This window comes from Mangifera indica, chromosome 13 (assembly GCF_011075055.1).
Source record: "Mangifera indica cultivar Alphonso chromosome 13, CATAS_Mindica_2.1, whole genome shotgun sequence".
In the NCBI taxonomy this organism is placed as follows: domain Eukaryota; kingdom Viridiplantae; phylum Streptophyta; class Magnoliopsida; order Sapindales; family Anacardiaceae; genus Mangifera; species Mangifera indica.
Window position 1 is genome coordinate 15,280,569 of NC_058149.1, and position 23,165 is coordinate 15,303,733.

General features: G+C 35.6%; 4 protein-coding genes across 6 annotated transcripts; 3 read left to right on the forward strand and 1 right to left on the reverse strand.

Annotated features, from left to right (window-relative positions):
• The first annotated feature begins 3,761 nt into the window (after nt 1–3,761).
• Nucleotides 3,762–6,869, forward strand: LOC123195183. Its single transcript, XM_044608830.1, has 4 exons — nt 3,762–4,926; nt 5,016–5,130; nt 5,395–5,509; nt 5,750–6,869. Exons 1-4 carry the CDS (start codon nt 4,826–4,828, stop codon nt 6,571–6,573), a joined length of 1,155 nt encoding a protein of 384 aa, XP_044464765.1. The 5' UTR covers nt 3,762–4,825; the 3' UTR covers nt 6,574–6,869.
• An 876-nt stretch (nt 6,870–7,745) lies between these two features.
• On the reverse strand, nt 7,746–9,927 carry LOC123195182. The gene is made up of 4 exons (XM_044608829.1): nt 9,580–9,927; nt 9,347–9,490; nt 8,868–9,233; nt 7,746–8,717 (listed from the first exon to the last, which is right to left on the reverse strand). Exons 1-4 carry the CDS (start codon nt 9,910–9,912, stop codon nt 7,824–7,826), a joined length of 1,737 nt encoding a protein of 578 aa, XP_044464764.1. The 5' UTR covers nt 9,913–9,927; the 3' UTR covers nt 7,746–7,823.
• A 3,368-nt stretch (nt 9,928–13,295) lies between these two features.
• On the forward strand, nt 13,296–17,900 carry LOC123194254 (G-type lectin S-receptor-like serine/threonine-protein kinase SD2-5). Of its 3 annotated transcripts, none has more exons than XM_044607409.1 (2): nt 13,296–13,786; nt 15,153–17,900. In XM_044607409.1, exon 2 carries the CDS (start codon nt 15,179–15,181, stop codon nt 17,621–17,623), a length of 2,445 nt encoding a protein of 814 aa, XP_044463344.1. In that variant the 5' UTR covers nt 13,296–13,786; nt 15,153–15,178; the 3' UTR covers nt 17,624–17,900. The 3 variants fall into 3 exon arrangements, with proteins under 3 accessions (XP_044463344.1, XP_044463345.1, XP_044463346.1); XM_044607410.1 differs by having other exon boundaries at nt 15,243–17,900; XM_044607411.1 differs by lacking the exon at nt 13,296–13,786 and having other exon boundaries at nt 15,317–15,497; nt 15,581–17,900.
• Nucleotides 17,901–18,606: 706 nt separating this feature from the next.
• Nucleotides 18,607–22,269, forward strand: LOC123194353 (putative L-ascorbate peroxidase 6). Its single transcript, XM_044607534.1, has 11 exons — nt 18,607–18,816; nt 18,914–19,028; nt 19,171–19,298; nt 19,506–19,576; nt 19,686–19,728; nt 19,818–19,914; nt 20,189–20,272; nt 20,547–20,668; nt 21,392–21,458; nt 21,727–21,813; nt 21,923–22,269. Exons 1-11 carry the CDS (start codon nt 18,645–18,647, stop codon nt 21,936–21,938), a joined length of 1,002 nt encoding a protein of 333 aa, XP_044463469.1. The 5' UTR covers nt 18,607–18,644; the 3' UTR covers nt 21,939–22,269.
• The last annotated feature ends 896 nt before the right edge of the window (nt 22,270–23,165 follow it).

Genomic DNA, 23,165 nt, shown 5'->3' on the forward strand with positions numbered 1-23,165 from the left:
TAGAAAATATTAGGAGGGGAAAAGACTAGAGGCTAACAACAAAGGAGAATTGGGACTGCTCGAGCTGGTGAGATTGATGGGCTGATGATAAATATAATATAAACTAAAGCTGAACGGCGAAAACAATGAAGCATATTCCAATTTCTACATGACTCCAAAGCAGTTGAATCCATTTGAGTGGTTTTTTTCTTATTTCAGTAATGATTATCACTGTCAATCTATTCCAAAGTATAGTTGTGGATCCCAGTTGAATATATTGTGGTAAGATTCCCCACTCAGGAGCCGTAGGAATAAGCTTGAAGTGACCACATATTGTTTTTGTGAAGTAGCCACCAGGTTCATATTCTGGCCAAATGACTATTTTTCCCCCAAGTTTTAATATAAAGATAAATACATATTTGTGAGATTTCAAAATTTCAAACACCATCCATGATCTAATTATCATTAAATTTTTTTGTTAAAGATAAGGGTAAAAGATTAATACATATTCATGAGATTTTGATGTAAAGATAAATACATATTTATAAGGTTTTAATATAAAAGTAAATATAAATTCCTGAGCTAAAAGACTATTCTTCCTCCACCGTTGACAATAGATGATAGTGCCGCATCTCCTTTCACAAGGAAGGCTTTGTTTGGAGGACAAATTGTTTGATTTGTCTTAATGATGATAAAAATAAGGTCTTTGTCATAGTTTAGATCTAGACGACAACAAAGATGAGGCCTTTATCATCTCGACTGGCTTTGTCGCCAGTGGAGGTAGAGTGTTGAATAGTCATCGATAATAGTCATCGATCAAAAAGGAAAAGAAAAAAAAAACCTTATGTTTTGGGAGAGAAGAGGGGGAGAAATGTTATTTTTGAAAGTTAGAAAATTTTAGTTAAGGTTAAAATTGTTAGTTTTTAAAACTTGGGATTGAAAAAAGTTTTTTTAATATTTTGATAAAATGACGATGTTATTCTTGTTTCTGATAGAAAATTTTAATGGTAGTTAGTTTATGAGTGAGTGTTTGAGTTTTTCAAACCTTGTAAATATGTATTTGTATTCGTATTAAAACTTAAATGAGAAATAGTCATTTGGCCTTCCTACTCGATATAATTTGTTGCCTTGAAAATGGCCCAATTTGGTCCACCTATGGGTGGAATTGAGTTGAGGTGGCATGAGTTCGATTGTAAGTTTAGTGCAAATGAGTTTGAAGATTTTTAGCTTGTCAAATTCACGAATTTAAAAAAGTTTAATTGAAATTATTTAAAATAATATCATTTTAATTAATACATATCAAAATAATATTAATTAAAATTTAGTTATCAAATTTTAATTTGATAATGTATTTAAACTCAAACTCAATTGAGTTTATGTGAGTTTGATTAGGTTGAATTCCACCCTTGACCAAAAATTAAAGAAAAATGAAAAGATAAGGAAACAGTGGAATTAACGTATAATAACTATTGAGGAGGAGACCATCCATCGGATTAGAGGAGGCTCTGGTGGGAGTTGGTGGTGTCTCTAGATCAAGGAGGGTGGCATAAAAAGGAGGGAGGAAGGCATTTGTTGTCTTGATTCGGTTCGGGGAGAGTTGAAAGAAAATAACCGTCCGTCCATGCAACTCAAGCCACATACATAATCATAATTCCAGAAAAATGACCCACCACCACATTTTATTTTATTTTATTTTATCTTTCCTACCTTTATTAGCTCAGGTACCTACAGGTAGCCATCTTCTCTTCCCCATTATTTTATTTTATTTTATTTTATTTTATTCAGTGGGTCCCTCAGCAATATTTCAGCTTAGCTTTTCAATTTCAATGGTAGATGTTTAATTTTTGGGCGAGCCCAACCAACAAAAAGACATTATTATTATTATTATTATTATTATTTCTTATTAATAAAATAAAATGCACGTTGACGTTGGCTCTTAATTTCATCATCATCATCATCATCATCATCATCATCATCCTGCTTGACTTTAATTTGTTTGTTTATTTATTTATTCTGTCTGTAAAATTGGTTTGGATTAAAAGTATAGTATGAGATGAGAGAGTGTATAAATTTGTTGAAGAAAACAGATGCCTGTCTGTCTGTCAAAATGATTTAAAAGTCAACTTTAGCTCTGCCGTGGGAATCAGAGTAGAGTAGTTCATGCGTCCCACCACCTTTAGCTCACAACTCATTTTCAATCACCTTTCTTTCAACTATTATTTACTCCAAAACCAAACTCAATTTTTATTTCTGGGTATTAAAATAAAATCGAGTAACTGAACTAACCTTCAACTCAAACTAAATAATGAATTTGATTCAATCCATCCAGATAAGATCCAACCCTACCTACCCACCCTAACAAGAGGATAGGTTTATTTAGCAGCTTGTTGGCTGTTGCCAATGCCAATGCCATCCCTTCTTCAAGTACTGGAGTGGAATGGAAGCCATTGATCCAATTTACTGGGCTCATTTTAGCAGGCCTAGCCATACTATCGGACCCAACCAATACTCATGCATTCCAATATACTTGAGCCCATTCCTGGGGCCTATTTCTGGATCCAATGGAATGGATATGGATATGGATGGCCGAATATCAATCATGTCATTCAAGTAGGCTTTTTTCCCAGCTCTTTCGTTAAGTTTAGTTTTACGGTTCCATCATTCATCCTACACTACACCAACTCCTTCAAAATCCACATCATTTGCTATACCCACACCACACTCAACAACCCACCCTTCACCTTTAATCATCACATCACACACAATTCTCACCCCTTCTTTCCCTCATCACCCTACCTCCCTATGTCATTTCTCAACTTCAATATCAGCTCCGCTCCCACTTCTGACTCCTGCTACTCCCGCCGCTGACCGCCACAACTGACACTCCAGTCCACCTGGATCCAGCATAACTAAAAGGGTGGAAAAGGTATTCTCCTTGGGATAACAGGTGAAATTAAACGAGTGAATGGGTATATGTATACAAGACGGAGACAACATGGCAAACATGTAATTTCCGGAATCATGCAGCAGCGCCGGAGCAATTAAACGACGTGCGGCAGAAGCGAGAGTGGGAGTAAAGTGGAGACACGGTATAACTCAGCGGGTAAATATTGTATAGATTCTTGTTTGTGTTGCTCAAGTAAAGTTCCCAAAGTGGGGCTAAGTGCAGAGGTGTAGTGGTGAGGAACATAAAAGCGAGCTTTCTAATGGAAGAAGTCTTTCTTTTTCGGCTGACATGCACAGCGACTCGGAAGAGTGAGTGATCATCTTTTGGTGTAGAGGGCGGCAGCTGTGCCTGTGGCTGTAGTAGAAGAGTTCGATGGGTGTGGTTAGAAGAGTTAACAGTGAAGACAATGGCTAAGGGTACGCAGAAAAGAAGAGCACATAACAGAGACGGTGGAGATGGAGACAGGATGTCTGTGATTTTGAAGAGGAACTGGTTAATTAAGGATTTAGAGAGAGAAAGTAGGATTTGGTGGGGTAAGATGCAGATGCTTTCAGGTTTGTCTTGTGTTAAAGGTAACAAACAAGATTTGACAGCTTAATCAATACAAATTAATTAGTAAAGTAAAAATTATACTAGGCAGTAATCTTCTGAATTTGTAAATCACAGCCGTTGAACTGAATAATCATAGACAAGAAACTATGTTGACTGATGAATTTCCCAGGAAAATAAGATATGTTTTGAATCATGAACAAGTTACAAGTGGAGTGCATGCAAGCAAGACAGCAAGAGCCAAGCTGTGAGCCTTGTGTTATAGCGTTTATTATGTGAAGCATCTCACATCAATAATATACCTTAAGGTTGAATATTAATAGACATGGTTAGGCTTGGCCGGACCTTGTCCAGCCGTATTCTATGCAGCTTGTTTCACCAACATGCTGTATCGTGTCAAAACCTGTCAAAAGGTGGACTTTGTGGGCTGTGCCAACCTGCAGCATGGTAAGACTCAGATGCATGGCTTGAATCTAAGCTCACCGGATCCCAAACAGAATCCGCCCTTAGCATCATTTTTACAACTTATAAAAAATAATATGAGCTGTAAGAATTGAAGTTGAAGCACAAGGATAATGCTTCCCTTTTGGAAACAAAACTGAGAGATGATTAAGACTGAACTCAACTGGGCTTGCCTAAAAACTTGCAAGCCCAGACAAATGTTCTCCTACACTAGTAATTAATTCAACATTCAACTGAACCCAACTACCACAACGCACAAAGAAATCATCAACTTACTTGTACATGATGTGATACTGCACGCACTATTATCACCAGTCACATGAAGCCAACTTTTGTACATCACACAATTTCAAGCTGAAAGTGATGTAATGTTGAAGCAAAGAAAATGAGAATTAAAGATGGTCTTTTGCTTTGAAGGTTGAAATTATCAACTTCTGTGACTGTCTGTGGTTGAGTGAATGAATTGAGTGGGGGTTGAGGCTGGAGAAAGAAAGAGAGAAGAGAGCAAGAAAAAGCCAAAAACAATGTAGAAAGGGGAGAGAGAGACTCTTAAGGCTAGGGGAAGAGGGCATGTGGATGAGTGGGGGACACACCAAAGTCATCAATTAAGCCCTTTGAAATTATTGAGCTTGTGACAGGAGAGGAAGAAAAAGAAAGCCAAACAAAGTAATTCTCTCTCTTACTTCACTGCTTATACTTTGGACCTTATGTCCTTAGCTATTACTATGCCCCTCTGCTCAACAGTGTAGTATAAGTCACAAGGAAAAAGGAAAACCAAAAGAAGAAGTCATTTACTTCTCATACTGCTTCTGTATTGGGCTTCTTTTTCAAGAAACACACTTCTCTGCTTTCTCTCTTCTCTCTCAATCCAATTTTTTTTTTTTGAAGATGCCAAGACCAGGTCCAAGACCTTATGAATGTGTTAGAAAAGCATGGCATAGTGAAAGACACCAACCCATGAGAGGTTCTCTCATCCAAGAAATTTTCAGGTCTGAGTTTTTTTTATTTTTCTCTTTATAAAAATGTTTGTATGTATGTTTATGTGTACTTACAAATTTTTGGCTTCTATTTTGTTTAGAGTTGTAAATGAGATTCATAGCTCAGCAACTAAGAAGAACAAGGAATGGCAAGAAAAGCTCCCTCTTGTTGTCTTGAAATCAGAAGAAATTATGTACTCCAAAGCCAATTCTGAGGTTGGTTCATTTTTCTCTTCAGCTACTCTGAATCTCAGTTGGGTTTGCTCATCCTGTTTTTAACTGCTGAGATTCTGATGGATGATACAAGAAAGGAATTTTTTTGACGCATTTTAGGTTCCAAATTTTGAAAAAAATTTCCCTTTCTTATTTTCTCTGTAAACAACCTAAAAGTCCGATATGTTCTTGGATTTAGTATTGTTGATTTTCAAGCTTAAATTTTGGAACAACACAATCAAATATTTCATTTTGAATGTGTGGTAGGCTGAATATGTGGACCTTAAAACACTCTGGGACAGAACTAATGATGCCATTAACACGATTATTCGACGTGATGAGAATTCTGAAACTGGAGAGCTACTTCCTCCTTGTATTGAAGGTATACTATTTTTCCATTTTCCCCCCCTTACCTTCTAATTTCAAAGTTGTTTTCTTTTTTAATTTTACCGTACATGTATCCCATTTCTGTTGATTTTTTTTAGTCACTGGTGTATTTTTTCCCTGCTTAATATCAGTTAGAGAGACTACTACCTTGACTTGTAGATCTTATCTGTGTTATTTTGAGCTTTGTTACTTGTGTGTGATTGTTCCTGTTTTTTATGATATTGTTGTGTGTTAGCTGCTCTCAATTTGGGCTGCATGCCAAGGAGAACATCGAGGAGCCAACGGAATAGTCACCCGAGGTGCTACCTCAATTCTGGCACACAAGAGCACACCAGTTTAGAGAACATGACTCAAGGAAATCAGAAAGTTAATCAACTCTACATCCCACATTATTCTACTTGGATGAAACCCACAAGCACAAATTCAGCTCAAAATTTTGCTGTACGAAGCGATGTCATCTCCAGTAAAAAACTTGCCATTGCATCTAATAATGTTCCTCCATCAATCAATAAGCAAAATTTTCCCGGTTTGAATTCGCATGCAGTTTACCCCTTGATAAACATTGAAGAACTACCACATGGTTTTCAAAGTTTTCATAACTCAACTTCTAACAGTATGGAACCTGCCAAGGCCATTTGCGTTCAGAACTCTTCAGTTAAGAGTGCTCAACCATGTATTAATATCAGCGATGCTCCTGAAAACCCACATGACATTGGGTGTGATCTATCGCTTAGGTTGGGACCACTGTCTGTTCCTTCGCCTACTGTTGAGAAATTTCAGCTACAACAGGTTAAAGATGTTGTTTCTGGTTCTATAGAGGGAAAAGAAATTAGTGATTGGACACCACTTCTGTGTAAACAGTTAATTTTCTGTTCTAAAGGTAATGTTGATGGCCCATTAGACATGTGCTCAAGTCAGTGGAGTGATGAGGGTAATGTTGATACAAGAGTAAGAAAGCGAAAGGCAGTTTCTATTCACCCATTAGAGGATCAACATTTTTGGCATTCAAAGCTTCCATATAACCAGATAACTGGAGGAATGAAAGGTGCAGGTTTGTAGATTGACTCTACTTACTTCAGGATCTTGATTCAAGTTCTTGAAATGGTTTGGTGAATGCGCATTACTGAAGCTTTTTGTAGTCTTGCTGTACTCGATAGTTTATGTACAATTAGTTGCTTGTTTCCGTTTGCACGAAACAAGATGTATATATTAACTAAGTTTCAACTAGATGAAATCATGGTAATAGGACTGGAGAAACCTTTTATCTGAATGGATAGAAATGTGTCGTTTCTTGTATATTGCTGTTAGTAAAACTTTCCAGGTTCGTAGTTCAACATACGGATATTCCTAGTGGCTGACTTTAATATCTTGAATCATGGTAATTTACAATTATCCTGTTTCTTCGTCTACTTGATCTTTCCTTTTTGGTGCCAAGTTGAAAATTTGATTCAGGTACAATGTAGTACAGGGAAAAGCAAACATAAGGTTTAGTGATACATGCAAAAGAGTTGCTAGGTTGTCCCTTCCCTAAAAGCATGTCTATAAGGTGAAAAGAAATAATTAGGAATCATTAAACTCAGGGTCCGCGGATCGTGGTCTTGTTTCATTAACAAGTGGAGGAAAATGATCTATCAAAACTGGATAAAGGGATTCTTTGTGCAAGTGGGGGACAGGTATTTGTATGCTAAACCAAATCTTACTGTTATTTCTGGGGTCAAATGTGGTTGGGGGCCATGGTGTGGACCTATTCACTTAGGTAAGGAAGAAGATATGATTATTGAATGACTGGATATAATCACTTTTTAGTTGTTTTCAGTGGTGGTTAGTGTCTTTATAGATTGTTTAATTATCAACAATGTGTGGGGTCAGAATCTAATCTTTCTTGGTTTAAACTTAAGTCTTCAAGGAGAATATGAGCTGTTTTTGGCCTATATGTAGATTTTGGTATAAAGTGATTGTAGAGAGAGAGAGAAATGGATGGGGGAGGTTGAAGGCTTCCTGGAATATGAACTGTTGTGGTGTTTCAGAACTAAATGTTTTTCACAAGATGATGATGGAAATAGTACTATGTTAAAATCTGTAATGTAAAGAACACCACACACCATTCAATGAGAATACACTAAAGGTTGCCAATAAGGAACCACCAGGTATAAAGCTGTAACTTTCTTAAAGCAACATAAAGTTTCTGGGAATATTTTCTTATGTAGTTTATTGATTAGATCTTTGGACTATAAAAAACGTGTCTGAATATTCTGCAATAAGATCGAATACACACAGTTCCCATGTGCTTTACAGAAAAAATGTAATCTTTAATTTGATTCTACACCAGAGAAAGGGGAAAAAGTGGAACAAGTTGATGGGGAAGAAGATGATGATGATGATGATGATGATGTATTACAAGAAGAGGTATGGTGAAAATCGATTTGTAATCTCTTGTGAAGAAAGAAAGTTGAAACTGTTCCTTTCTTCTCTTCTTCTTCAAGTTCTCTTAGTGGTATTGCAGCAAGAAATCTTTTTATGTACTCTTTACAACAGTTTTTCCCTTTACATATTATCTCTTCACTTTCATCTGAGTTTCCATACATCAGAGTTGAATCATCAAACTTCAGAATGTATGCCTGATTGCACCCTTCGAAAAGCCGCTCACCTAATGAATCTATGAAATAGTATGTATCTGTTTTGACCTTCAACACGAAGAAATGATCATTCCAACTCACAATGTAGATTCCTGGCTGGTGATCTTCAGCGTTGTCATTTATTTCATCCCATATTTCATCGAATGACATGGCTCCTTGTAAACATTTGAATTTATCAGGGCTGAAAAATCCGGTGAAAGATTTATCAGGCAAGACATTTATAGGCTGAAGGCCAGCTTCTAAAATCGTCTCAAGATCAAAATGCTTGTCCGGGAAGAAATTCGTGTAGCTTTGGCTGTTGCAAAGCTTTCGCCAGTCGGCGGAACCTTGTGTTATAAGTCTATCAAATTCTGATCTTGTGGGCATCAAGTCTTGATTCAAGTGAAGCCAGTGGGCAATGGCTGCAACTAACGCTGTGCAGGCACCCTCTCCACATGCTTTCTCGCTCCTTTGATCATACGAAGCAAAAAACAAGTGGGCTTTCAGTTTTGATTGCCCATCTCTACTTGCTAATTCTTTCTCTTCCCAATTACAAAACTCTGACGAAAACGCACTGGTGTCTGTATTCTGCAAAAATTAATACCCAGTCTCAGCATTTAATCCCTGAACTTTGTGGTCCAGAATACTTAATTGAATTTTCTTATTAATAAGTTAAAAGAACAGGGAATATGGGCCCTGTGTATTTGAGTCAACATGATTCGTCTCATCATTACTGACCTTGTTGACATTTGTCTTCTTGCTCAGGAGCCCTCTCTCCCACGAAAAGAACCCGTCCTTCCGGTTAGGTTGACTTCCCAAATGAGTTTTTGAACTTGGACAAGACTCCGACTCAGTTGTTGAATTTTCTTTTGTATTACTTGTCTCATTGATAACAGTGGACTTGCTTCCCGCCAAACCATCCGACGCGCAAGAGCTGGCTTGGTCTCTTTGACTCTTCTTCCCTTTCTTCTCTTTCTTCCTGTAGCCTGTTAAGCTCATCATCATTTTAAAGAATGCGTCTCCTTCATCTGACTCGGTTGAGTTTTGAACAAGTCCTGGTGCCGAGTCTTGAGAATTCCTGACCTCAGCTAAGCTCACGCATACCTGTAGAAAAAAAAAATGGAGTTTTCAAATGAAGTCACTATAGGGCTTCTTTGAAATAAGAGAAAATTAAGGAGTATGTATGTATGATATTGACTGATGAAAATTGAACTTACGAAAAGTGTAGCCTGGCTGCCCAGACCACCAACCTTCCAAGTTATCGGAACCTTTCTCTCAACCTGGGACTCCATTGTTGCTGCCACTTCTGCTAAATTTAAAGAAGCTTTTCCGATAACTCTCGGAGATTCTTCCCCATCTCCCTGAATTCAAGAAAAACAACAGAAAACGCTGATAATTCCGTCAGACTTAATTATCACTTAAACAATGTGAATTGAGAAAATTATCTTACCGATAAAATATTGAATGATACATTCCAGGGACCATACGAGGCTGAGCCATGTTTTGATGCAATGGACAGGTTGCAGATATTCTCAAATTCATCGTCCCATTCAACAACTGATTCACCTTTACTCAAATATCTTCCACTGGTTCGGCCTCTTCGAAGTTTGGATGATGAAGGTAGACTAAACGGAGAGAATACAGACTTAGGTCCTTTCCATTTCGTTTCAACGATCATTGTCTTTACTGCTTCGTCTGCACAAATTCCATCGAGCTTCCATGGCTTCACCTTAACATTGAACCTCTTCGCTGCTCTGGACATTGGCCTTGCTGACCACTTCATCGTCTTGTCGTTTATAAAAACGAGGGAGGGAGAAGACTAGTTCTTAGAGTCAGGGGCCAAGGCCAAGTAAGAAAGGTGTGGCAAGCAGCCGTGTTTCCGTGTAAACCAATCACGTGATTTCGACGTGATCATCTCTGCTTATGTGTCAAAGTATTGTACGTTCGATTCATCAATGATTACGAAATGTTGTTGGTGAACCTCACGGTGCCTGTGGGAATGTGACACGTCAACACGGACACAAAAGAAAACACACGTGGATAAGTGCAAGATGAAGGTTAAGACAACTTGGACAATAAGGGTAACGGATAGAACGGCAAAAACCACGCATGTGGTCAATATTTGTTGGTTTAAGTATAAAGTGTAGAAATGGGCTTGAGAAGTAAACGAGTTGTATATGTGGGCTTATACATTGATGGGCCTAGATTGGCATCCTTCATATAACCTAAGGCCAGATTAAATGATAATATTTTAACTAAGGGTACAGTCACTTGGATATGAATTTGATCCACGTCAAGTTTAATGTCTGATCGAGCTTGAATCAAAGTCATAAGGCCTATCCTTGAGCTACTATACAATATCGTTAAATGAGAAATGATAAATAAATAATATTATTAATGAGATAAATAATATTATTAAATAAACAAATGAATTAATTTTAAATTAAATTAAAGTTTTAACTCAAAATTAAATTATTTAAATTAAGTCGTGAATTTGATCCAAACTGGCTCTAGTAATTTCAAGTCAAATCAACTTAGGCTCTAACAAGCTAATTGAAATTGGAACAATTTTAACTTATTAATCTTAAGATTAATGTTGAAGCTTGCATTGAAGATAATTTTTTTTCTTATTTTCTAACAATTTTTTCTCTTCTCTGAAAATTTTTTTATTTTTCTCTAGTAACTTCTTATTCTTTAATGTTATTGTTCACTTTTTTCTTTTTCTACTCCCTCTACACCTGATTTTGACACTATCAACAACTAATATCATCTTAATAAAATATTTAATATCTTAATCTTCAAAGTTTGACACTTGTAATGTTATAAATGTCACCTAATAGTTTAATATTAAAGTTGGAGAAACTTTTTAAAAAATGGAAACCACCAATTCTGAAACTTGAATGCCTATCACCTCACTGCATCAGAAAATTGGTGTGGGACAGCTTTCAAATTCAATATCCTCAAATAAAAAAGGCCGAAAGCCTTGTTCCCACCCAAGTTTGATTTAACCATACTCTCACCCTCTAATTTTCAAAAACTTAAACTCTCACCCATATGTAAGTTCCATTAATGGTTTTTATTAATCGTAATTGAGAAAATTCAATATGTTAAGTTTAAAACAATTTTCGTTTTATTAAACAAATAAAAAAAGTTAAATGCTGACAGACTTTTGACTTTTCACATAAATACATAAACAATTTATGTGTGACAATCCTTTAAATACAATTTGTGTTTTTGATGTATTTAGGTGATATCTGCAATGAGTTAATCAGTGAAAAATGATGTATTCTTACTATCTAATTTTCAAAAACTTAAGCTCTCACCCGTGTGTAAATTTGTTAATGGTTTCTATTAATCAAAAGGGTAATTGAGAAAATTTAATGTGTTAAGTTTAAAACAATTTTTGTTTTATTAAACAAATAAAAAAAGTTAAATGTTGACAGGCTTTTAACTTTTCACACAAATGCATAAATAATTGACGTGTGGCAACCCTTTAAATGGAATATGTGTTTTTGATACATTTAGGTGATATCTGCAACGAGTTAATCAATGAAGAATGGCATGGTGTCATGAAAATGGGACATGTGAGCAAAAAATTAAAAGGTGGACAATGTTTAAAAAAAGTGACGACGTAATTCGACGCAATCAAACACAGTGCATCCAATACATATTTAATGTGCCATGATGATTTGAAATCAATGAGGGAAATGTTTTGGGCAAAAATCAACAACATGGATAAACTTAGGAAAAACTAGTCAATACATTTGTGACAATGAAGGATTGTTTTGTCATTACACATGTATTTGAAAAAAAAATCTATGAATAAAATATATATTTATATTGAGGGAGAATGAATGAAAGGGTTACAATGTCCTATTTTGTTTAAACGTAATATGAAGAAAATCAAATGAAAGACCGTTCATTTTCTTTCCTTTCTCTCCTTTCGCTTTCCAAGTAAGAATATTTTGCAAGTTTAAGTGTATTGTGAGGTTGAAAATTTTCGGTTAACAATGACAACAAAGGGATGATGACAACACTTTTGACAACATTATCATGGGTGAATGAGATAGCCTTTGCACGAACGACAACGAACAACAATTTAATCGTTTTTCTGTTACTAGTTTTATCAACATCAACATCAACAACAACCATACCTATTTTTAGATGTATGTGTGTGCATCCCAAAATTGCAGGTTCCATATTAATTATGCATGAATTCAAAGAGGACACATTAATATGCACTGAAAATGCAAAATTATCAGATTCATCAAAATTAACATTTGCAATATATTGGAAATCCATACAAGTTCCCCAATAAAACAACATAAAATCCTATTAAAGTTATGCTAAACAAATTAACAACCGTTATTTGATAATTCCATAAGAAGGGGTATATTGGTAATTTAATGTTTAAGGTATATTTTATAAATAATTCATAATTTACCTTGAAGGGTATATTTGTCTTTTCAATAGAGAGGGGTAAAAATAATATTTTAATCTTTCACTTATAGAAACTGTTAACGAAATATGTCTATAGGTGAGAGTTTGAGTTTTTGAAAGTTAGAGATGAAAGTTTAAAATTATATCAAACCTTGGGTGGGAGCAAATCTTTTGGCCAATAAAAAATTAAAAAAAAAAACTCGTGGTGCAGATGCTATCATAATTGATCCATTGGCATAATATTATAGAATAAAAAGATGGTGAGGTGAGGTGAGGTTGGTGACTGAGTCTGAGCAATACCGAAATTCTTAAAGAATTTAATCATTTACAAAGGCGCACACACACATGTTCCCTTCTCCAATCTCGAAAACTTTGAGCTTGTAGTATTAATTTGTTGCCTGCATGCAGATTTGCATATTGATTATTGTGTTGTATGGTGTATGTTTAGTATATTGTATTTACGGAGGAAATTTTTGTTTGATTAAGGATTAATGATAAATCTTGCAACCAAATTAATCAAAGAATTTCAGAACAAATTTTGTACTTTAAAATTCTAGACTTGACCCAGTTGATTAACATGCATGTATCTTAAGATTCTGTGAATAATCCCATGTGAACAACCCCTGAAAAGATGAGATTAGAACACGTGGCAACAATTAGGCCATAAATTAAAAACGTCAATCTTTGATTAGTGAGGTAAAATGCGATTGGTACGCATGGGATATGATGGATAAGTGGTTGTTCGTGCGTGCTATACGATGAGAAAGAAGAGAGGGATCCGAGAATAAGCTTCAGCTTTTTATGCTTCGATTCGAGGCCTGCAAATCACATCACACATTCTGACTGAGATTTTTTTTTTTAATTTTTGTTTATGTACAGTATAGGGGATGGCTCTGGTAAGTAAGGTGTCGTGGTGGCCACGTGAAATAATTTTTCTTCTTTTGTTGTCTCGATGTGAGCGAAAATGTCCAACCTAGTCCACCTGTTTCTGTCTCACATTTCTAAGCCTTTCTTGTTTACTGGAATTAGAGAAGAGAAGAGAAGAGAAGAGAGATGGATGGCGTAAAAAAAATCCACCAACAAACAAGGGTGAGAGATTGTATTAATTTCTCAATGTTACACTTGCAGATATATCATTTGTGAAGCCACGCCAGGTCAAGATGATGATGATGATGCGCGCAGACGGTCCAGTCTTTTAAGTTTCAACTTCAGATCAGGTCTATAGTTAAAATTTGTAACTCAAAATTGTTATTTAAATTCATAATTTATTAACAAAATATCATAGTTTTAAATAATAAAGATCAAAACAATATCAATTTGATTTAAATATATTCAAACTAAACTAATTTTTTTGAGATTGAATCAGTCCTAGATACTGTAATAGTAAATAAAAGTTTACTATAGATATTGTTGTAATTATAACAACATATTTAGATAATATTATAGTCTTTTGATATATCCTGTTGTTGAATCACAGTAAAAATCAATTATCTTTTCATCCTTTCATATTTCTTCATATTTTTGTGTTGGTTTCACCAATAATTCAATATATATATATATATATATATATACACACACACACACACACACACATGCATATCTAGTTGGTACAAATCTAAACACCAACAAGAGGTAAGAAAAGGGGAACCCCTATGCAAGTTGTTAAAAAGACACCGTGACAAGAGGGGTTTTTCTTATGAATGAAACTGTTTGACTTCTTCCCTGAATTTGGTGGGATTTTTAAGAATAAATATTTGCAAGTGGCATTTAATTTGGTTACATATTTCCACATGGCTTTATCAATTCCAGCTGCCTCCGTCAAATTCATTTTTTCAATTTATTTTAATTATTATTATAAACTTGCTGCTAATGCCAACCGGATGGATCTCTGGTATGTTCAAATTCAAGGATAACTATATATTTTTATGATAAATCATGTACGATTTTCGGAAATTATGAACAAAGGAGCATTGCATGATGTTCGATAGATGACAAGGTCTTTGACCTGGTACATTTGAAACCTTTTTAATCTAATAATTACTGTATCTGTCACTTCCTTCTGGGAAAAGGAAGATGAAACACAATCAACTGTCTACAAATTTTTTTATTTCAGAAAACAACCTTTCTTCAAAAGACAAAAACCAAACACAGATTTCCCCAAACGAGGGTCAAACACTTGTGTCTTCAGTTTCCAAGTACAAGCTCAAACTCACCGTCAGTATGAGGCAGTCTTTCTTCAACTGGGTTGTGGTGCTTTTGGGTTAATGAAGCTTTTAGGTTCTTATTTTGAATCAAATATTTGCTTCAAGTGGGTGGATGACTTTAATGAAAAGTAGTTGTCAGTTATTGACTTGCCATAATGGTTTGAGCTTATCAGAATCTCAAGGGATTTGATAGTGAGTTTTCTGCAATTTCAACGCCTGCCTGTGTTTACATAGATTGCATTCTATGAATTCAGAGTTTAAATTGATGTTTTTGGTCTTTGTTTTCATCTGTTCTTCAGATCATGTAGCTCTATAGCTAATTCTCTTATTGTCACTTGTTGGACCGCCTGGCTCTTCTTTTTCCTCTTAATTTTCACAGAATTTAGGATTTTGGTGAGTCTAGTCATGGAAAGTTGGAAAGTTAGTTGTTTACTGAGCTTCATTTCAATATCTATTATCCTTATCTCAGACACCTGTGTGGCAAGTGTTCGAAAAAACGGCAAAATCACTCCAGTGTTTCAAGGGTCTCAGATGAATTGGATCGATAATGATGGGTTGTTTCTTTTGTCAAATAGTTCTGATTTTGCTTTTGGCTTCCAAACTACCAAGGATGTTACATCGTTTCTGCTAGTTATTGTGCACATGGCTAGTAGAAGATCAATCTGGTCTGCTAATGGAGGGTCACCTGTTGCAAACTCTGACAATTTTGTGTTCAATCAAGATGGTAAAGTGTTTTTACAAAAAGGGGATGCTGTTGTTTGGACTGCAAATACCAGCGGTAAATCTGTTTCTGCAATTGAATTGCAGGACTCAGGAAATCTGGTTATGCTTGGGGAAGACAACAGAGTACTTTGGGAGAGTTTTAGTCATCCGACTGACACACTTATATCGAACCAGGACTTTAAGGAAGGTATGAAGCTTGTAAGTAATCCTAGTAGCAATAACCTGAGCTACTTTCTTGAAATCAAGGCCGGAGATATGGTTCTCTATGCCGGTTACCCAACCCCTCAGCCTTACTGGTCTATGTCCAAGGATGAACGAAGAACCATTAACATAAGTGGTGGGAAGGTCACCTTGTCAACTCTTGTAGCAAATTCATGGAGGTTCTATGATCAAAAAAAGGCCTTATTGTGGCAATTTGTATTCTCGGCTAGTACTGATGCAAATGCTACTTGGATTGCAGTTCTAGGAAATGATGGCTTTATTTCCTTCTACAATCTCCAGCATGGAGGCTCAAATACTCCTTCAGATACAAAAATACCAAATAATCCGTGCAGCACACCAGAATCTTGTGATGCATATTATGTTTGTTCAGGAAATAACCGGTGCCAGTGCTCTGAAGCTCTTGATGCTAGAAATTGCCAAACTGGCATTGTCTCTCCCTGTGATCATTCCAAGGGCTCTACTGAGCTTGTGGATGCTGGAGCTGACCTGAATTATTTTGCACTTCCATATGTTCCATCTTCATCAAAATCTGATTTGAGTGGTTGCACAGCCTCCTGCCTTGGTAATTGCTCTTGCCTTGCTTTGTTCTTCCAAAACAGTACTGGGGATTGTTTTTTATTCGACAGCGTAGGTACCTTCCAAAGCTCTGACCAGGGCTCAGGTTATGTTGCATACATTAAGGTTTTTGGCGACACTAATGGTGGAGGGGATTCAAGTAACCAGAAACGCTTTCCATATGTTGTGATCATTGTCATTTCAACAGTAATTGTCATCTCTGGTCTACTCTATATGGCGTTTCGGTATTACAGGAATAAGAAGAAAAGAGTGCCAGAATCTCCTCAAGAGACATCAGAAGAAGATAATTTTTTGGAGAGTTTATCTGGAATGCCAGTTCGTTTCAGTTACAGTGATCTTCAAAATGCAACGAACAACTTCTCTGTGAAACTTGGACAAGGAGGGTTTGGCTCAGTTTACCAAGGGGTTCTCCCAGATGGAACACGATTGGCTGTGAAGAAGTTGGAAAGCATTGGTCAGGGCAAGAAAGAATTTAGAGCGGAAGTCAGCATTATTGGAAGTATCCACCATCTGCATTTGGTCAGGCTCAAAGGCTTTTGTGCAGAAGGAGCCCATCGGCTTCTTGCTTATGAGTACATGGCAAATGGCTCTTTGGATAAGTGGATCTTCAGAAGGAACAATGAAGAAAATCTGCTAGACTGGGAAACTAGATTCAACATAGCTTTAGGGACGGCAAAAGGTCTTGCCTATCTCCATGAAGATTGCGATGCAAAAATTGTTCATTGTGACATTAAGCCTGAAAATGTGCTTCTTGATGACAATTACTTGGCCAAAGTCTCTGATTTTGGCTTGGCTAAACTAATGACTCGTGAGCAAAGCCATGTATTCACAACCTTAAGGGGCACAAGAGGATATCTCGCACCAGAATGGATCACAAACTATGCAATTTCAGAAAAGAGTGATGTTTATAGCTATGGAATGGTGTTATTAGAGATCGTTGGAGGCAGAAAAAACTATGATTCATCAGAAACTTCAGAGAAATCACATTTCCCATCTTATGCATTCAAGATGATGGAAGAAGGGAAATTGAGAGATATACTTGATTCGAGATTAAGGATAGATGGTGATGATGAGAGGGTTTATACAGCCATTAAAGTAGCACTATGGTGCATACAGGAAGATATGCATCTAAGGCCATCAATGACAAAAGTTGTGCAGATGCTTGAAGGTCTCTGCCAAGTTCCTCTGCCTCCAACTTCTGCTCCATTGGGTACACGTCTTTACCCAACTTTCTTTAAGTCAATAAGCGAGGAGGGCACATCCTCAGGACCATCTGACTGCAATAGTGAAGCTTATCTTTCAGCCGTGCGCCTTTCTGGCCCAAGATAACACCTACTGAAGGTGGTTTTAAGCCTCCAATTCCATGTAAAAGATCGATCATTTTCATGCATTAAGTCTTATATCTTATGTTCATGTATATTTTTTAGATTATTCAAATTTGGTAATATTAGCCATTAGCAGGTATTAGAAGGTTTATTTCCAATTACAATATTCGCAAGACAAATAATGTGTTTGATTCATGGCTAGTAGATGGGGAATGACGCTGGGTTTTGAATATAATCTAGGTGAAGTATGAATAAATTCCAATTAAAGTTGGATATGAGTTGATGCTCAAATTCAGTTAAAAATTATTTAATTTTAGATTCTATTTGAATTTGTGTAAACTCAAATCCTTTGATCTCATATCAAATTTTACCTTATTAGAGTTTTTGATTTGCAAGTAACTTTTATTCCAAATAAGACTATAATGAAATTAAAATGAGATTTGTTTGACTCAAACTTAATTTGACTATATTTAAGTAAAATTCAAGCATGTGCTCATTCCGCTTAGGATGCTTATGGCCTAAGCTTGAACGTGAGATAAATAAGATTAACTCAAGTTTGACAAAAAAATCTTTTTGTTAAATCTTATAATTTATATGTTTATTAGTTAATTTCATATTAAAAGTTAGAGAATATAGTTATAAGATATAAGTGTAACATTTTTAAACTCCCAAAGATTTATTAATACATTATTTAAATGGAATTGTGAATTCATAAACTCACCAAGCCATTCAACAATTTCAAACTTGATCAAAAACTAAACTCAATCTGATAAGCAATTTAACTCATTTGCAGCTCAATATTCTAATTATATTTTAAATTTATACAAGTATTTAAAGGTAAAGATTCCATGTGGCATCATCTACGCGGTCTATAATCGATTAAAATTTGTGATTACTGACTGATTGCCCAAGTGTTAGCTCATCCGCTTTAGTATTGGCCAGATTTTCTGTACTCAGCCGCAGCAAATCACTTCCTTGTCTATAATATATTTCTGAGCACACTCAGTCTCCACCGTCCATTGAGGATGAGTTCATCAGCTACCTTGAGCCTCTGTTCCAACTCCTACTTTCCCCCTCCAACTCTCAAATTTGTATTCAAATTTCCCTCCAAAAGACTACGTTCCCCTCTCTCAACGCTCTCATTTGGCGCCGAATGCTTCAAAATTTCCTCCTCCTTCATCAGCGACCAAAGTTCAGGTGAAATCTTTGACTAATTCTTGACTGTGTTTAAGAGTTTTTGACACGTACAAATTTCTTCATGTATTTATAGCTCATATTTGTTTCAATTCTACAGAGAAAAATGGCCGTTGCAATTTGAATAAGAGGAGAGGACTGCTATTTGCAGCCACGCTTCCGTTTATTCTTCCTTTGCATGATTTTGTTGTGGAATCTGATGCTAAAGCGATAGAGTAAGTTCAAGATCGGCTCCATTTCGGTAGTTTCTGTAGTTTGTTTTGCGTATAGATTATATCATTATTATAGACTTACGTTGAAGAAACTAGGCTGCACTTGTTTTTTTTTCTTATTCTTATTACTTTGTCTGCACCGAAGGTCAGGTGCAAGTGAGTATCTTCTTATGAAACAAGTGGTTTCGAAGGTAGTCTCAAAGGGAAAGGCGGCTGGTGTACTTCGTCTTGCATTTCATGATGCAGGAACTTTTGAAATGGATGAGAATTCAGGTATCTATATTGGAGGATATGATGTTCTTGGTAAAAAGATTTTTGAAACGGTGATATATTGCATCATGATTATTGGCAGTTTACAAAGGCTGCTCCGTGTTTGGGACCTTTAAATTATTAATTTCTATTGCTGTGTTACAGTTGGCCTTCCATAGTCCATGTTTTTCTCTTAATTTAATCTGTGCTGCCTTGTTATTATTAGTGCAGGTGGTATGAATGGTTCTATAATTTACGAACTTGAAAGACCTGAAAATGCAGGCCTTAAAAAGTCGTTGAAGGCATGCTCTCTTATATTTTTCATTATGCTTTATATAACTCTGTGGACATATGGAAATATTCCTAAATATGGCATTACCAGCTAACCCTTAGTGGATTAATTGTTTTTAGGTTCTAGAGAAAGCAAAGAGTGAAGTGGACGCTATACAGCCAGGTTTTTCGATCTGAATTGATGTGAATAACTTTCAATGGTTAAGTACTCTTTGGTTCCATGCTAAGATGTCTGGATTTTTCCATTGTTAGTATCATGGACAGATATGATTGCTGTGGGTGGGGCTGTTGCAGTTTCAGTTTGTGGAGGTCCAACAATTCCAGTTTCCATTGGCAGACTAGATTCAGTGTAAGGGGATAGCTCTCGACCTTATTGAATGACATGATATAAAACACTAGACCAGGATCAATTTAGTAAGTGAATATGTGTCACTAATATAATCCTCTAACATGCAATTTTATATAGATATTGTCTTAAGTAATTCATGCTATGATATCACTAGCCTAAGAATTTAATTGTTGGTTTATTGCATGGTTCATTTGGAGCATTGATCAATACCATAAGATATTTTACAGTGCTTATTTGGTTCATCAATGCTTATAGAACTGCTTTTTCCTTTTAGGGTGGGAGATCCTGAAGGAAAACTTCCTCAAGAATCTCTGGATGCTTCTGGCTTGAAGCAATGCTTTCAAAGAAAAGGCTTCTCGTAAGTTTATTATAGCTGATATCTTTCTTTTTTCATTTTTCCTACATTAGTTAAATTCAGGAATGTGTTATGCAAATTTGACACATGACTGGAGCCTAGCTAGTCTCTTTTGTCTTATTTTGATGATATTCAAGACTAGCACAACATGTTTGATTACTTTTACATGAAACTGACTCCTAGCTAGTTCTTTTCTTTGCAATTAGACCACTGGTTGCCTAATATTGAATAATATTCTCTAAAAAGAAAACATAATCCTGTTGGTTTACCTTTGCAGAGCACAAGAACTTGTTGCTTTATCTGGAGCCCATACTCTTGGAAGTAAAGGTTTTGGAAATCCAGTTGTTTTTGACAATTCATACTATAAAATTCTTCTGGAGAAACCGTGGCAATCTACTTGTTAGTATTCTGACACAGCACTTATTTTATCTTAGAATTGTCTTCATTCATATCATTACCTCCTCTGTGAGTATTTTAGCTCTTGTGTCAGTTATGGTAATTGGCAATTGATACTGTACTTTACAAAAAAATAAAAAAAAGAAGGAAAACATTGCTAACTTTCTCCAAAATATGATTTTAGTACAAACATATTTCTGTGATATAAGAAACATCATTTCACTTCTCTTGCATAGGGTTATGACTGTTTCTAGTAGATTTCAACAAATAATTTTTCAATTCAGGGAGGATTCTTATAATTTTAATTTGTTTTAATAGAGGTTTTTTATTGAAGATGATAAGGGTCCGCTTGTATCAAAGACATTCTATAGAAAAGATCAATGATATTATCCTTAAAAATGAAAGCAATGCTAGCTGCTGGATGGTGGCTCAAATTCACCTTATATACCTGAAAAATGGTATAATTAAGGAGGAGCTAAGTGGCTTTGGAATCTGACACTGTTGATTGTCTAAATTCTTAACGTTCAAGTTTAGTGGTTTCAAAGTAATCTGTTCTTGCTGAATACTAATTTTCATCCATTTTTTTCTCACATGTTATTGGGTTTCCATTCTGGCCCAAAGTTTTATTAAAATCACACCTGTTGCTTCTTGAAAACCATTTACAGGATTTGCATTGATTAGAATTTTCTCAGTATCCATTTATCCATTTTATTCTTTTCCTGGTAGCTGGTATGTCAAGCATGATTGGACTCCCTTCAGATCGTGCACTTGTTGAGGATGATGAGTGCTTGAGGTTAGTTATCTTCGAAAAGCATCTTAAGTTGCCATCAGTTGTCTACCCCTGTTTCAAGCCTGAATATTTTAGGGAATTGAAAGCAATAAAAATTTGTGAGTTATGTACACACTGATGGTTAGGTTATATTCCAGTTATAAACAATAAAATGGAAAAGAAGAAGAAGATAAATAACGCATCCTGTTAGTCCGTTTATGTTTATCAATACATTTGTTGATTCCTAGGATTTTGTATATTTCTTAACTTAAAAAGTTGATTTATTGCGCAGATGGATCACAAAGTATGCTGACGATCAGAATGTTTTCTTCGAAGATTTCAAGAACGCATATATAAAACTAGTGAACTCCGGTGCAAGGTGGAAAAGCTTGTGATATTTTCCTTTCACTGAATGAATTTAGTTACGGGAAAGGTAAGTTTCCGTATTTCATCATGAGTACTAATTATGATTTGTTGTTTTCTATTAGATTTTATATTGTCTGAAGTGCCTCCCTATATGAAGATTCACATAAAGAGCAGTTTTGTAAGTGGGTGGTTTTTTTACTGTTAAGCCCAAAGTGCGTAGCTTTTCTGCCAATTGACGAACAAAATAGAAATTTTGGTTTAGAGGATAAGTATGTGTAGAATACATAAAAACTGGAGTTGTCTTGCACATAAATGTTTTGTCGTGAAGACGAAATGACAAATTTGATAGATAAAAATTTTGGAGCATAATTATTGGGCAGATGATGGTTACACACTCCAAGTGGTGGGGAATATCAGCTGTCATTGACGTAAGAAGTTTGCTTTGAATAGAATGATTTGTTTGTGTGGATAAAAAATCTGTGGATGTGTGAGATTTAGCTCATTCTTGCTTGCCCTTCAAAATCTAATTATTGAGTGTGCTTATGAAAAGAAAGAAAACTACACTTTTCTTAGGAAAAGAAAAGAAAATTCCCTTCATTGGAAATTATCATCAGACTGTTTCAACATATGAGATTTTGTTTTAGACTCTCTTAACAAATTTTTGAAGTGTAGTTTTCGTGAGGTTTGTGCATTTGGGAATAACGGAGAATCAAAGAGCCAAGGATATAACGTTGAACATTTTATAAAAACAATATCTAAGACAAAAGATTATTATTTTATATCTTACTAAGACAGAGATGGAGAATTATTCTCCATGTATTAATTTGTCAAGAGCCATCCGTCCAATACCACGTATTATAGATTTTTTAAACTGGGTCGTTATTCCTAACCCAAATTTCTATAATTCAAATTATGAACCCTAAAACTTTTCCCATACATATGTAATTGTTGTGGGTCCTTGAGTAGGCCCTTGTTTGTTCAAAAGAAGAATAAACCTAGGGGATGGGAAGAAATTAATATGGAAAAGAGAATGTTGGGCCACACCATTATCACCTGAAAATAGCTCTTCAGTATCTGGGCTTATGCCTTCTATGGTGGGCAAAAGATTTTCCTTCTTTCACTGACATGACAATTTTAAATCATTTATTTCTCGTCAAAAGGCCAATTTATTATCTGATTGTTACAATAATCACCCTCTACTTTACCTTTCAATTTGAACTTCTAATTGAATTCTTGAAGCGCCTCCATTCATTGCAAATCCAAACTTCAAGTTAGCTTTAAAGCATTCATTTTCTATTTTTCATTTGTATTTCTCTCATATTTCTCTATAATGCTTAGTATTATTTCCAAATTTAGCTTTCTTTA

What these genes read in the sequence shown, in the direction of transcription:
- LOC123195183 (XM_044608830.1), top strand. Translation starts at nt 4,826, where the DNA reads ATGCCAAGACCAGGTCCAAGACCTTATGAATGTGTTAGAAAAGCATGG. An exon ending in CTCATCCAAGAAATTTTCAG is followed by an intron (nt 4,927 to 5,015) that starts GTCTGAGTTTTT and finishes TATTTTGTTTAG; the next exon opens with AGTTGTAAATGAGATTCATA. An exon ending in ACTTCCTCCTTGTATTGAAG is followed by an intron (nt 5,510 to 5,749) that starts GTATACTATTTT and finishes GTTGTGTGTTAG; the next exon opens with CTGCTCTCAATTTGGGCTGC.
- LOC123195182 (XM_044608829.1), bottom strand. Translation starts at nt 9,912, where the DNA reads ATGAAGTGGTCAGCAAGGCCAATGTCCAGAGCAGCGAAGAGGTTCAAT. An exon ending in TATCATTCAATATTTTATCG is followed by an intron (nt 9,491 to 9,579) that starts GTAAGATAATTT and finishes TCTTGAATTCAG; the next exon opens with GGAGATGGGGAAGAATCTCC. An exon ending in GCAGCCAGGCTACACTTTTC is followed by an intron (nt 9,234 to 9,346) that starts GTAAGTTCAATT and finishes TTTTTTCTACAG; the next exon opens with GTATGCGTGAGCTTAGCTGA.
- LOC123194254 (XM_044607409.1), top strand. Translation starts at nt 15,179, where the DNA reads ATGGAAAGTTGGAAAGTTAGTTGTTTACTGAGCTTCATTTCAATATCT.
- LOC123194353 (XM_044607534.1), top strand. Translation starts at nt 18,645, where the DNA reads ATGAGTTCATCAGCTACCTTGAGCCTCTGTTCCAACTCCTACTTTCCC. An exon ending in GCCTTAAAAAGTCGTTGAAG is followed by an intron (nt 19,577 to 19,685) that starts GCATGCTCTCTT and finishes AATTGTTTTTAG; the next exon opens with GTTCTAGAGAAAGCAAAGAG. An exon ending in TTTCAAAGAAAAGGCTTCTC is followed by an intron (nt 20,273 to 20,546) that starts GTAAGTTTATTA and finishes TTACCTTTGCAG; the next exon opens with AGCACAAGAACTTGTTGCTT.